The following is a 12299-nucleotide window of genomic DNA, read 5'->3' as shown; positions in this document are numbered from 1 at the left end:
CCTAGCTCCTAGCTCCTCCAGGAGGGAGCAGACGGGGGGGAAAGTAGGACGGGCCTTCAGGCTCCGAGGGTCATGGCCTGGGGGACCCGGACGAGGACTCAGCAGTCAGTCTGGAGCCTCCCCTGGGTCTGGCTCCCAGCTCCCCCTGCCCTCACGCAGCCTCAGGCACGTGACTGAGCCTTGGTCTCTTCTCCCTGCACGGGGGTGATGACAAGACCTAGGCCGTGGGGCTGCCGGGGGGCTGAGCAGCTTCATGTAGAAGGGTACCTGTGTCGAAGGGAGTGTCAGAGGGGAGCAGCTCCTCCCATCCTGCAGTTAACCCTGGGTTTACACTGAACTGTGCTTGCCCGCACCCCTCCATCCTTTCCTGCTCAGCTCCAGCCAGCGCATGCGTGAATGAAACGCTATGCAGAACGTCCTTGGCACGGGGCTCGCGAGGCGTACCATAAATGCTAAAGAAGCAAGAGTTGTATTTGTTGTTTTATTTTAATGTAATTAAACAGGCCTGGCTGTGAATTCTAGCCTTACCCATTGAATAGCTATGTTTTGGGGGCAGGACCTTTAGCCTCTCTGAGCTCAGTTTCCACATCTGTTAAATGGGATCACACCACCTTTGTAGATGTCCCTATTGGCTAAAGTGGGCTGTGGAACAAGGCAGCCCCAAGAACGCAATGCTTAACACAGTGAGTTTGTTTCTTGCACATGGAAAGGAGAGCCCAAGGTTGATCCAGCTTCAGGCTGCCTCCTAAGGCCCAGCTTTTTACTGCATCTTGCAGCAGCAGCAGGAATGGCAGCATCTGCACCCCACTTTACAGTTTGTGGGAAGGGGATGGTGGTCCCTCCTGCTTGTCTCCCGAGGTGCCCTACTCAGGCCTTGGACGTGGCCCTTGTCCCACCTGGAATTACGCTTAGCGTCAACCCAGCCCCCCTCTTGAGCTGGAAGGATACAGGGATGGATGTGCCTATGTACCCTCCCTGCCCAGCCTAGGGACAGGACTAGTGTGGCTGCTGAGGTCACCCTCTGACCACTGTATTTCTTGGCTTTTGCAGATGGGAGGAGGAGCTCGCGAAGCGCATGGACCTCCAGACCATGGTGGACACGCTGCAGGAGGTAAGAGTCCTTAAGGTCCCAGCCAGGAGAGGAGCCTTGTGGCCCAAGCTCTCCAGGCAAAGCCAGGAAGTGAGTCCTAGAACAGCCCCTGCGCTGTGTGCCTTCTATTGCCCCAGGTACTCCTCTGGGACACTACGAGGGCTCTTCTGCCTCCTGTATTTAAGAGCTAAGAATGGCCCCGCACAGCTGCATAAAGCTTGGCCACAGGAGTTGGGAAGCCTTGGTCTTGTTGGGGCCAGAGACTCCTTCTTCTTCAGCCTCTCTCCCGCCACAGAGGCTGTATGAGGTGGTCCCAAGTCCCTTAAGCTTGGACTGGTGCCTCAGAGAGCGAGTTGGCAGGCTTGTCCCCAGGAGGGCACCCGACCTGAGGGGACACATTGCCCTCCCTGCTCAGCTAGTGGCTCTGCGTTCTGGGCTCTGCTGCTTACCCACGGTGGTGACTCTGAGCAGCAAACTTCGCCTCCTGGACTCTGTGTTCCTCTAAGTGAAACAGGAACAAGGATAGATTCTGTGAATTCAGCTAGTGGCTCTGCGTTCTGGGCTCTGCTGCTTACCCACGGTGGTGACTCTGAGCAGCAAACTTCGCCTCCTGGACTCTGTGTTCCTCTAAGTGAAACAGGAACAAGGATAGTGATTCTGTGAAGAGGCACAGAAAGTTCTTTCAAAACATTTTAAGAATTAGGTGGGCTGAAACAAGTCAGTGGTAGAGCCCTTGCCTAGTCTGAGAACAACAACAGCAAAATTAAAAATTCATTTCTGATATTTAAAGCATTTATAGCCCAAGAAAGAGGCAAACTGAAACAATTACCAATGTGCAGAAGGAAAAAAAATAAATGTCCTTCCTTTTATAACAAAGTATTTTTTTCAATTTGGAAAATTCAGAAAAGCATATGGAATAGGATCAAAGTTGCCTCCAGTTCTGCCCCTCCACGGATTGGCAGGTGCGACCTTCCAGTCTCTTCTACCTAAGGGTGCCCCATGCATCCGCCTGGGTGGTGCACCGCCTTGGTATTTCTGAGACGAGAGAGGATGGCCGGATATCGGCCGTTTCATGGGAGTCGACCTCACAGTTGAATGGGCTGGGGCCCCTCATTACCTTCACTTGCTCCTTTCCCCTTGACATCTGCCACGCATCTTTCCGTGTCATAAACGATCCCCTGGAAAGCGATCGGGCAGTCAGCAGGGCTCAGTGGGAAGCAAGCGGGGAAGACGAGGTCCTTGGCACCTTCCCCCGGCATGTAGGTGCCCAGCCTGGTGGGACATTGAGTGCCCAGCCTCAGAGGGACCCGGTGTGTAGCTCCTTATCCCCTCAGGGCGCTGGCCGCTCTGAAGCCTGCCCATGTCCGTCCACAGGCAGCGCAGGAAGCCGAGGCCATCCAGGAGGAGATGAACGAGAAGATAGAGCGGCTCAAGGCTGAGCTGGTGGTGTTCAAGGGGCTCATGAGTGACGTAAGTGCCACCGACGCCACCCCCTGGCATCACGACCCCCCACACCCATCATGCAGAGCGCTTTCTTCACTCCGAGGCTCTGAGCTCGGCTTCTAGTTAGAGTCCTGGCTGGCTGTGTTTGTTCTGAGGATGGCGGATGGATGCATCAGAGACCAGGCACCCTCCCTGCCCGCCCCATGCCGCTTCCCTCCGTCTGAGTAGAGATGCATTAATCCGCCGCTTAACCCATTGCCCTCCCAGGCTCCTCTGATGGCCTGTGTGTGTTGCTCAACTCTGCCCCAGCTCACCGTGCCGCGAGCTTCGGTGTGTGGCTCGGGGTGACGGTGCAGGCTGGGCTGGGCCAGCCGGAGGCTCCCGGGCCAACGGCCCCAGCAGGCTGCCATGCAAGGCAGGAAAGGCCAGTGTGCATCCTCTGGAACCTGGGGTTCCCTGAATAACCTCGGGTTGGGCCGCTGTGGGCCACAGAGGCCTCCTTGCTGCTGGGGAATCTAGGTTTCTTGGTGCCTTTGAGCAGTGGGCAGCGTGTAGGGAGAGGCTGTGGGGGAGAGGAGCCTTGATGTGGGTGACTCAGCCTAGCCTGGCTCCTGGTGCTCAGGGGCATGCAGCCGGGGGTGCTGGAGAATCTTGGGGCCCCAGGTGGAGCCACAGCCTAAGAGACCCCCTCATCCTAGATGGCTCTCTGCTGTCAGCTGGGGGAGAAACCCAGGAGAGAGGCGCGCTGTGTAGGACAGGTGGGGCAAGCCGAATAGGAGAAAAGGGACTCTACCCAACAGGGAGGGTTGTATTTCCTTTTCCTTTGCTCTAACAAAACAAACACTGACTCTCTTTCCTGCTGAGAGGGGGCCTTGCAGCCCTCGGGGAGACGGGCACATGGTCTCACATCGTCCCTCCTGAGACCCCAACGCCGCTTTCCCACCCTGAGCAACACTGACCTGACTGTCCACTTCCAGAAAAGGCTCCCTCGGACTCCAGGGGCCTCGCACAACACCTCGGGGTCTCCCCACCTCTGCCAGGCCCCTCCTGCTTGCTCCGTCCCTCGCCTCACGTAACCCCTGCCTGCTGTCCCCCCTGCAGCCCATGACAGACCTGGACACAAAGATCCAAGAAAAGGCCATGAAGGTGGACATGGACATCTGCCGCCGCATCGATATCACGGCCAAGCTGTGCGATGTCGCACAGCAGCGGAACTCGGAAGACGTGTCCAAGATCTTCCAGGTGACGAGGGCCACCCCACTCACCAGCCACCACCCCTCCCAGAGCCGCCCTGGCCTCCACTGCTGCCTGGCCAGCCCCTCTTTTTCCAACATCCGCTCACCTCCTTCTTGAGAGGTGGCATCGACTGGACCTTCTGCCTTCTAGGAAAACGTACTCAGGGACTCATGGACTTGTAGGCCCTGCTAACTCCACTGTCGGATCTGACTGCTTCATCCATGGCTGAGGACACCAAGGCTCAGGGGGTTGTGTGATCTGTCCAGGCAGAGTTGGGCTAGGACGCAGGGTCTTTACCTTGTAGGACATGTCCTTTGGTCCATGCAGGGTCCACTGCCTTGCTTTTTGCCTGTTCCTCTGGCTGCCAGGACTGGCCATTGTTCCCATGGTAGGGGAGCCGTTGCCAGGCTGTGGGGACATCTAGGGCACCAACTTGAACCTGGCAGAGGGGTCTCACAAGGAGCTGTTAGCCTTTGACGGTATTTCATTCTGGAAGAGTCTCTTGACACCCCCAGACCTGACGTGCAGTGTGGGTGTCCCTGAGAGAGAGCAGTCAGTTAGCACGGATGGGCTTGTCCTGGAAGAGGGCTTGGGGACGACTGAGGTCACGTGTCATTCTTGAAGTCTGCTTCCTTTGTGTGGGGTTGTGGTGTGGATTTTGCTCGAGCCCACGGCCGTATGGCGCGTTGTTGCTTGCCGTGTGTGACTTTGGACGTGGCTGGCAGGGTCTGGGCCTCCCGGGCCCTTTCTCTCTCCATGCCTTCTTGCCGCCCCTCTGCCGGAAAGCAGGGGACCCATGCCACCTTCGTGTGCTCACGTCTTGTCTGCTTGGGCCTCAGGCTGCCCATCTGTGCCTGTGCTTGGGAAAGGGGTGCTGTGGGAGCTGTGTGGGCTTTGTTGGGTGCCGTAAGCGTGTCTGCGGCTGGCTCAGAAACACCTCAGTAACTGCACTCTGGTCTGGCCCATCGCTGCCTTAACTCCTGGGGCTGCTTTTCTGGTGAAGGGAAGAAAGGGGGCTCGCATGGCAGGGCGGGGTCCAGCATCCGTGTCCCCCACCCCGCACCCTTCCACCTCACGCTTCTTGCTAATGCTGCCCGCTTCCTAGAAGACCACGCATCTTTCTCACGGTGGCCGGCCCAGCCGCGCTCCATCCACCCCCGAGATGCCACTTCTCTTCCCGCCTGCCCCTACCTTCCATCCGAGACGACTCCCTAGTTACCTCTCCTCTTCCTTTCTGGTCCAGGTGGTCCCCAAAAAGAAAGAGCGTAAAGTGGCATCAGACGATGACATCTCAGAGCAGGACGGTGAGGTGAATCGGTTCTCGGATGACGAGGTCGGCTCCATGAACATCACGGATGAGATGAAGCGCATGTTTAACCAGCTGTGAGTGTCCCGCTGCCTCTGCACCCTGCACCGAGGCCATGGTGGGAAGGAGGGGACACTGCTGGCCTGGGCTGAGAGCACCTGCATATGCGTTTGGTTGGATCGGCACAGTGTTCTGGAAGTTTGGGCTGATTTGTAACCGTGACAGTTTAGGAAACTTCGTGTTCTCACTCTCTAGGAGCCCGAGACTAGGTCCAGGGCACAACTGGCAGGGCTGCGTAGCGGTTCCAGGTCTGGCAGGGCCTGTGCACTACTTTCTGCCTCAGCCCTTTGTGTTACCTGCTACCTTTCAGCTGGGGCGGGGGGCTGTTCTTGCCCGTAGGGTGAAGGAGCTGGGCTGTCCCCTGCCCCGTCGTGTGTAGGAGTCTGTGATGACTTCATGAGCGGAAGGGACCAGAGCAGCGGCTCAGGCACACCTCCTCCCACCCATCGGTCTCCCTGGGAATGAGGCACAGCGGGAAACCCGGAACTCCCCGAGGGTCCCCCATGCCAAAGGTGCTCCTCACAGGCACATGGCTGACACCAGACACCCAGCCTTGGAAGCAGGGTCCATCCCTTCCCTTTCGTAGATGAGGAAACTGAGACTCTAAGAGGGGAAGGGACGTGCCCAAGACACTCTGCTGGTACCTGGCAGAGCTGGGACCGAACCCCAGCCTGTGTCCCTGGAGTGCTCCCATCATGAGCCGCTGCCCTGTTGGCCAGGACAGCTGCTAGCAGCTCTTGGAAGCTGACTGCGGCGGTGGTTTGTGTGCAGGCTTGGTGACGCCATGTTAGTAGCACGAAACTTGCTACTGCAGGAAATTAGCCAATGCTACTGGGCAGAGCTCCTCTCCCATCCCCGGAGAGCTGCTGTACCAACCTCATGGGGTACGGTCGGCCTGGGACCAGGGTGGCATGGTGGTGGCCTTGGCCTGTTCAGTGCGTATTCTCAGTACATCTCTAGCAGTGCCCTGGAGAGGGATGGGGGCAGGTGCGAGGGTGGGCTTTGGGTGCATCAAAGGGCAGGGCTAGGACTTGGTCTCTGGGCCCTGCCTGTCCTTTGCCCGATGCTCCCATCTCTCTGGAGTCCCTTGAAGTTAGGCACCTCGACCCGGAGAACTCAGCACTCTCCAGGGCTCCCAGCTGTGAGGCTAGCTTGGCGCTGCACAATCCAGGGTCTCGCCAGCAGCCCCTTCACCGTACAGGTGGGGGACAGGCTTAGAGAGGGTCCCTGGAGGAGTGGACAGAGCTGGCACCTCCCAGCCCGTGGGCCAGGGCTGTGTCCCCCACACCAGCTGCCTGCACGCTCGGAAAAGATGTCCCTTTTCTGTCCCTGCTGCATCACCATCCTTGTCCTGGTCCCCTTTTCGGTGAAGTTGGCTGACTTGTAAGGAGGACGAAGAGACAGGGGTTGGAGCTTCCCAGCCAGAGCCTGCCCTGAGCCTGCTGTTCCCACAGATGCGAGATGGGGCTGATTTGGGGGTTGCTGCTTGAGGGTGACAAAGAGACCCCTAGATTCATCTTTCAACACAGATCCTCCTTAGATCACCTGCTCTTCTGCTGATAAGGGGCCTTTGAAAAGAAGCCTAACCAGTGGCTGCGTCCAGGTCTTCTGGCTGCTGCTCTGGGCATTGCTGGGCCAAGTCACATGCTCCAGAGACCCCAGGCCAGGTTCATTTGGCTGAATTGTATTTATTGACTTATTAATTGCCGTACGGGAGATTGAACCCAGGGCCGTTACACCAAACTACATCCCCAGCCCCTCTTTAATTTTTAAGAGCCAGGGTCTCACTAAGTTGCCCAGGCTGGGGTCAGCCCTGCCATCCTCCTGCCTCAGCCCCCCAGGGTGTTGGAATTGAAGACATGCGCCACCATGACCAGGCATTGGGTGGAATTAGGGGGCTTTCTCTGAAGAAATAGTTGTCCCTGTTCATGAGTTCCCCAGGGAGTGGTTAAGCTGCCGGGAATGGGGTGAGGTAAGAGAGGGAGCTCCACGGGCCAAGGCAGCCCCTGTATGGAAAGAGTGGTCTGATCGGAGTCAGGCAGGAGTCCGTGCTGTGCACAGAGGTACTGCCGGGTCTGGATGGGGGTCAGTCTCTGATTTATCTGGTTGTTAAGTTGCCTCAGTTGGCAACAATCACTGTCACTACGCCTCACCCCATCCTGTGGTTCTAGGCACAGCAGTGACCGCCCCCCACGCCCCAGGCAGGCCTTGGCTTTCTCCCCGATATCAGTGCCAGCCATGGACCTAGACCCAAGCCAGAGGCTGCCGCCGGCCAGTTCTAGTGAAGTCTTTGAATGGTGTACCTGTGTCAGGCTGTTTTGTTTTGATCCAAATCAGTTACTTGGGCTTGGGACCCAGGAGAGGAGCAGGAATCTGCCACTGCCCTGCACTAGAGCCAGAGCCCAGCTCAGCCCCTCCCCGGAATAGGGGCTCTCTCATCTCGACTCCTGGCAGCCTCCAGTCCTTCCCAGCCTGTTGTCCTCAGCTGGGTTTTGCATCAGATCCCAGACGCTGGGAAGGAAGTGGTGTCTGTTGCCATCCATGACTGTTGACCCCAAAGGCTCCCAACCCCGCCTCCTTCTCCAGTCCCCGCTCTCCCTGCTTCCAGCCCCGCGCTGGTCCCCGGATTCCGGGAGCCACCTATAGACTATTGCAGGAACTGCTGTTGGGCGGGCGGGAGCTTCCCACCCTGACTCCAGGGACTTTTTACCAGGTCTTCTGAGCCCCAGTGGTCCCAGCCCGTTCCACTGTGGGACGGTTGGGAGCCGTGCTCTGGAGGATTCAGGAAGTAGCTGAGGGGGCAAGTGTGGTGGTGGGGAGCACTCTGCGATGGAAGCCTAGAGATGGGACCTCACTGCTGTGCCACCGATTCCCTGGGAGTCAGTGTGTAACTCTGGGCCCAGCCTTCCCACTAATACCAGGTGTGTTGGTGGGAATGACTGTTAAGGTCCACTCCACTGGGGTAACCGGTGCATCTTGGAAAATCCTTCAGGCCTGGAAAATCCTGGATGATTAGTTCCCATTTCCAATTCTAGACAGTAGGGAGACCCTAAAATCACTTGGGATTTGAGTACAAATCCAATTTCCAGCATGCATTGGTTTAGAAGGCCACCTAGTCTCTCCGAGCCTCAGTTTTCTTACCTGTAGAATGGGAATAACAATCATGCTTCTGTCACCACTAGTCTGAGGCTGGCGTCGGTTACATTTTAATGTCTGCTTAGTGGCCAGTCCAGGACCAGCACAGAACAGTGCTTGGGGATGTTCTGAAGGGGAGGAAAAAGCTAAAGGAAACAGAAAGATCTGGCTGTCGGCCCGGTTTTTGTTGTATGGTAGCTGTCTGTCTTTGAACAAGTGAATTATTCTTTCTGAGCTGTGATTTCCTCAACTGTAAAATGGGAATGATATAAATAACTTTGCTCAAACTTGGGGCTCAAGAAATAGCTGCTAAATGAGTGAAAACAATCACAAGATTGGACCGGAGGGGAAGATATCTCCAGTCTCTATTTACTACAGCCTGTCTTCTTTAAAAAGTATGCCTTTTACCTGTGCACTGTACCGGGCATTGAACTCAGGGGCTTGGACCTGCTAGAAAAGTACTCTGTCACTGAGTTCCCAAATACATGCTTTTAGTTGTACAGATCCAACATACATTCTGCATTTTGAAAGAGTTAAACTCTTTTTGGACAAGAAAGATGCCCCTTTGGCGACCACTGCTGTCTTTTGAGGGCAGATGTATAGATGTTTTTCCACGGGGGAAGACGTCCTGTTTTGTCCCCTCTATGGGCCCGGTTCTGTGCACTCACGCCCACTGGTGCCCCCACAGGCGGGAGACCTTTGACTTCGATGACGACTGTGACAGCCTGACGTGGGAGGAGAATGAAGACACCCTGCTGCTCTGGGAAGATTTCACCAACTGCAACCCAAGCATCGACCTGCAGGGCGAGGTGGGCCGGGGCCTTGGGCTGCCCTTCTCCGTCCCTACCACCCTTACCCCTGTTTTCCCTCATAGCCTTCACCACCCACCTCATCGGTCCTTTCTGTGCTGTTTCCCCAGCAGGAGGAAAACTTGGGAAACCTGATCCATGAGACCGAATCCTTCTTCAAGACGAGAGACAAGGAGTACCAGGAAACGATAGGCCAGATCGAGGTAGGGCGCAGGCCGTGGAGCCCCTGGAGAGCCCTGTAGTGGAGACGCCTGATGATCAAGTGCCCCTGTGAGCCTAAGACGGAGAAGGAGGCAAGCAGAGGCCTATAGAGTCTCTGCCTGGCGTCCTTCTTCTGGTCTTGGTTCCTAATCTGTAAAACGGGCGTGTGATCCCTGCCTGTCCCAGAGCTGTTGGTTTTTTCTTTTAATTATTCATCTGAAACGATGACCCTGGAATAACCCGAGTTGACATTTTAGTGATACTGAATGATGCTAGGCCCTGGGTAAGCCTGTTACAGTTACGTCCTTATATCCTTACTTCTACCCACGCATTCGGGACTGTGCACTGTTTTACAGAGGGGGCCATGAGGTTGAAAGGGACCGAGAGACTTGCCCCAGGCTTCCCAGCAAGGAAGCAGCGTTCAGCCCAGTCCCCTCTGGCGGCAGAGGCTGTGCGCCTAGCAGTTGAATATCTAAGAGCCAATGCTTTTATCAAGCCGGGGAAAGACAAGGCTGGCGCCTTCCGTGGAGGAAATACCATTTGGTAGAGGAGAAGGGTCAGAAACATGAAGGAGATTTGAGGATTTCTCTAACTGAGGCCATATAGAGGACCTCGGATGCCGTGCAGAGCGGAGTTACCGGAACTGGGTGGGGATGATCAGGCTGAGACCCTCTGGGTTGCTAGGCAACTGCACCTCTTTGACCAGTAGCACTTCTAGAGGATGTGGACCAGTGTGCAGACAGCAGTGGCTGAGGGGGGCTGATGTTCAAGAGGCAAGGTCCTGAGGGCACGGTGGCCTCGATGGCACCACCACTGAGGCGTGGGGGAGGGAGGCTGCCGGGGATGGCTTGTCCTCACCCCTGTTCCCTGTTGGCTCCTCCCAGCTGGAGCTGGCCACGGCCAAGAGCGACATGAACCGACACCTGCACGAGTACATGGAGATGTGCAGCATGAAGCGGGGCCTGGACGTGCAGATGGAGACCTGCCGCCGGCTCATCAAAGGCTCTGCAGACAGGTACCTTGCCTGTGCTCTGGAATTCGGTGCTGGAGACCTGGCGGGGTGCTTCCTGGGGCTGCACCTAGTAGCATGGCCATGCTCCCTCTTTCCATCCCTCCCTCCCTCCAGGGAATATTAGTACACCTGCTACGATCTAGGGGACTTAACGCGTCCAGTCTCCTAGAATCTCTCCAATGACTCTGCCTGAGTTGCTTCAACGATACTTGTTGAAGGTCTACTGTGCATAAGGCTGTGGGGATCTGGTGACGAGCAGCCAGAACCTCTGCTCTCCTGGGGCTTATGCCCCATCTTCTGTGGAGCTGAGGAGTGGGAGAGGCGGGCAGGGTGCTTCCCCACTGCTTCTGCATAGGCCTTTCAGCCTTATCTAGGGGAACAGATTGCCCTTCCTTCTTTGCTGTCTTCCAGCCCAGGGTCAGGTGGGTCTTGTCCGCAGGAGACCGATGTGTAGCGGGCATGTCACACGAGGACAGAGCCCTGCTGTCAGGACACATAGCCTTGGAGGGGGACAGACACACTGATAATAGAGTAAGAGAACACGTGGAGAATGCCCAGCACAAGCCATACGTGTGTGACCATCTTCCTACATAAGAGGCGGTGGGGTGGGGGCTTGGCCCATCTTGTTCACTCGTGGATCCCCCAGAACCCACTGTTAGCACAGGCAAGTGGACAGCTTGGCCAAAGCCCCAGCCACCTACAATAGAGCCAGGATTGTAAGGCAGTGCTGTTAACCTCCGTGTTGCGTAGCCTCTCTTCGTGCCCTGAGCTATTTGGGGTTTACTGAGCGTCTCGGGTGTGCCGGGACTTGGGTTGGACAATTTCAGGGTAAGAGCCAAGCATGATCTATGGCCCCTGGTCCCAAAGAGCTTTCCACGTGGAGATCAAGTAGACACTGGGGTGGAGGGTCCCAGGAGGTCTGGGAGGTCACAGGTTAGGTGTTATCCCTTAACAGTATGTAACCAGAGTTCATTTGTGTCTCTCAGATCAGCCATGACCTCCAAAAGATTGAAGGGTGCTGAGGAAAGAATCCAGGGAGGGACCCCTCTGAGGGTAGACCTTACAGGCTTGGCTGCTCAGCCTTCCTGCCCCTCACCCCTCGGAATGTCCCTCATTTCCCCTGTGCTTCCCAGGAATTCACCGTCACCCAGCTCTGTGGCCAGCAGCGACTCGGGAAGTACAGATGAGATCCAGGATGAGTCGGAGCGGGAGGCCGATGTGGAGCCCATGGTCAGCTGATGACAGAGGCCCCGCGTGCCTGGTGGTCTTGATGACGGGGCCCTGGCCTCTCGGAGTGGGCACCAGTCCTCGCTCATGGACTTCCTCTGCCCTCCCCTCTCTGGAGGCCCCGAGGGACCGCTGCTTCCTTTCCGACACACCACCTCGCCACGACCAGTGCCCCTTCTCCGCCCACCTGCCCGCCCACCCAAGGAATGGTGCTGTCAATTTCTATTTCTCCACGTTACAAATGCAGACTTCTGTGTGGACGATGCAGTGTTAACTGTGCCTTCTCCCTTAAGCTGAGCCACTTTGAGCTCCAGAGTATTATTCCTAGCAGGTGTTTTTATACGAAACTCAAGGTGAGGGCGGGGCCCGGGCGTGGCATCAAGCGGGTTTTCTACCCTCCCACCTGCTCCTGATTGGCCGTGAGTTTTGCCCTCTCTTCCGCTGGTTGGCGCAGGCGCTGGCTGGGGGTGATCTGCCCGCCCCAGGAGTTACCTCCAGGCCTGGGCAGGGACCTCCCAAGCTTTCTCCTTCTCTGGAAGAGAGAAAAGTAGAAGGAAGGGAGGGAAGACCAATGTTTATTTTCTGTTTTGGGTTTAGTGGCAAAGTGGAGGGATAAGGCACTGTGGGGGGTAGTAGGTAGCACCTCACTGTGTTTAAATTACTATGCAAAAACAAAAAAACAAAAAACAAAAAGCAGCTTGCCTTATATCATTGTGGAAGGCGGGCCCTCTCCCAGACTCCTGGTTACTCCGGGGCTGGGAGGCGGAGGTTAGGGTGATG

The 12299-nt window shown here is 56.5% G+C and overlaps 1 protein-coding gene across 3 annotated transcripts in view; it reads left to right on the top strand.

Annotated features, from left to right (window-relative positions):
* Iffo2 (intermediate filament family orphan 2) overlaps positions 1-12293 on the top strand; it is a 15849-nt gene extending 3556 nt beyond the window's left edge. Inside the window, exons 2-9 of one of the 3 annotated variants that reach the window (XM_010614211.3) lie at positions 1051-1111; positions 2465-2560; positions 3635-3775; positions 5013-5152; positions 8959-9079; positions 9193-9282; positions 10165-10295; positions 11426-12293. In XM_010614211.3, coding sequence (XP_010612513.1) covers positions 1076-1111; positions 2465-2560; positions 3635-3775; positions 5013-5152; positions 8959-9079; positions 9193-9282; positions 10165-10295; positions 11426-11531 — 861 coding nt within the window. In that variant the 5' untranslated portion in view covers positions 1051-1075 and the 3' untranslated portion in view covers positions 11532-12293. Of the gene's footprint in view, positions 1-1050; positions 1112-2464; positions 2561-3634; positions 3776-5012; positions 5153-8958; positions 9080-9189; positions 9283-10164; positions 10296-11425 lie in introns of all 3 variants that reach the window. The other 2 variants (XM_010614210.3, XM_010614212.3) reach the window with 2 other exon arrangements.
* Positions 12294-12299: the final 6 nt, after the last annotated feature.

Source organism: Fukomys damarensis, unplaced genomic scaffold, assembly GCF_012274545.1.
Source record: "Fukomys damarensis isolate Sample0158 unplaced genomic scaffold, DMR_v1.0_HiC HiC_scaffold_23, whole genome shotgun sequence".
NCBI lineage: Eukaryota > Metazoa > Chordata > Mammalia > Rodentia > Bathyergidae > Fukomys > Fukomys damarensis.
Note: the sequence above shows the minus strand (reverse complement) of the source record. Positions and strands in the feature narration are given on the sequence as shown.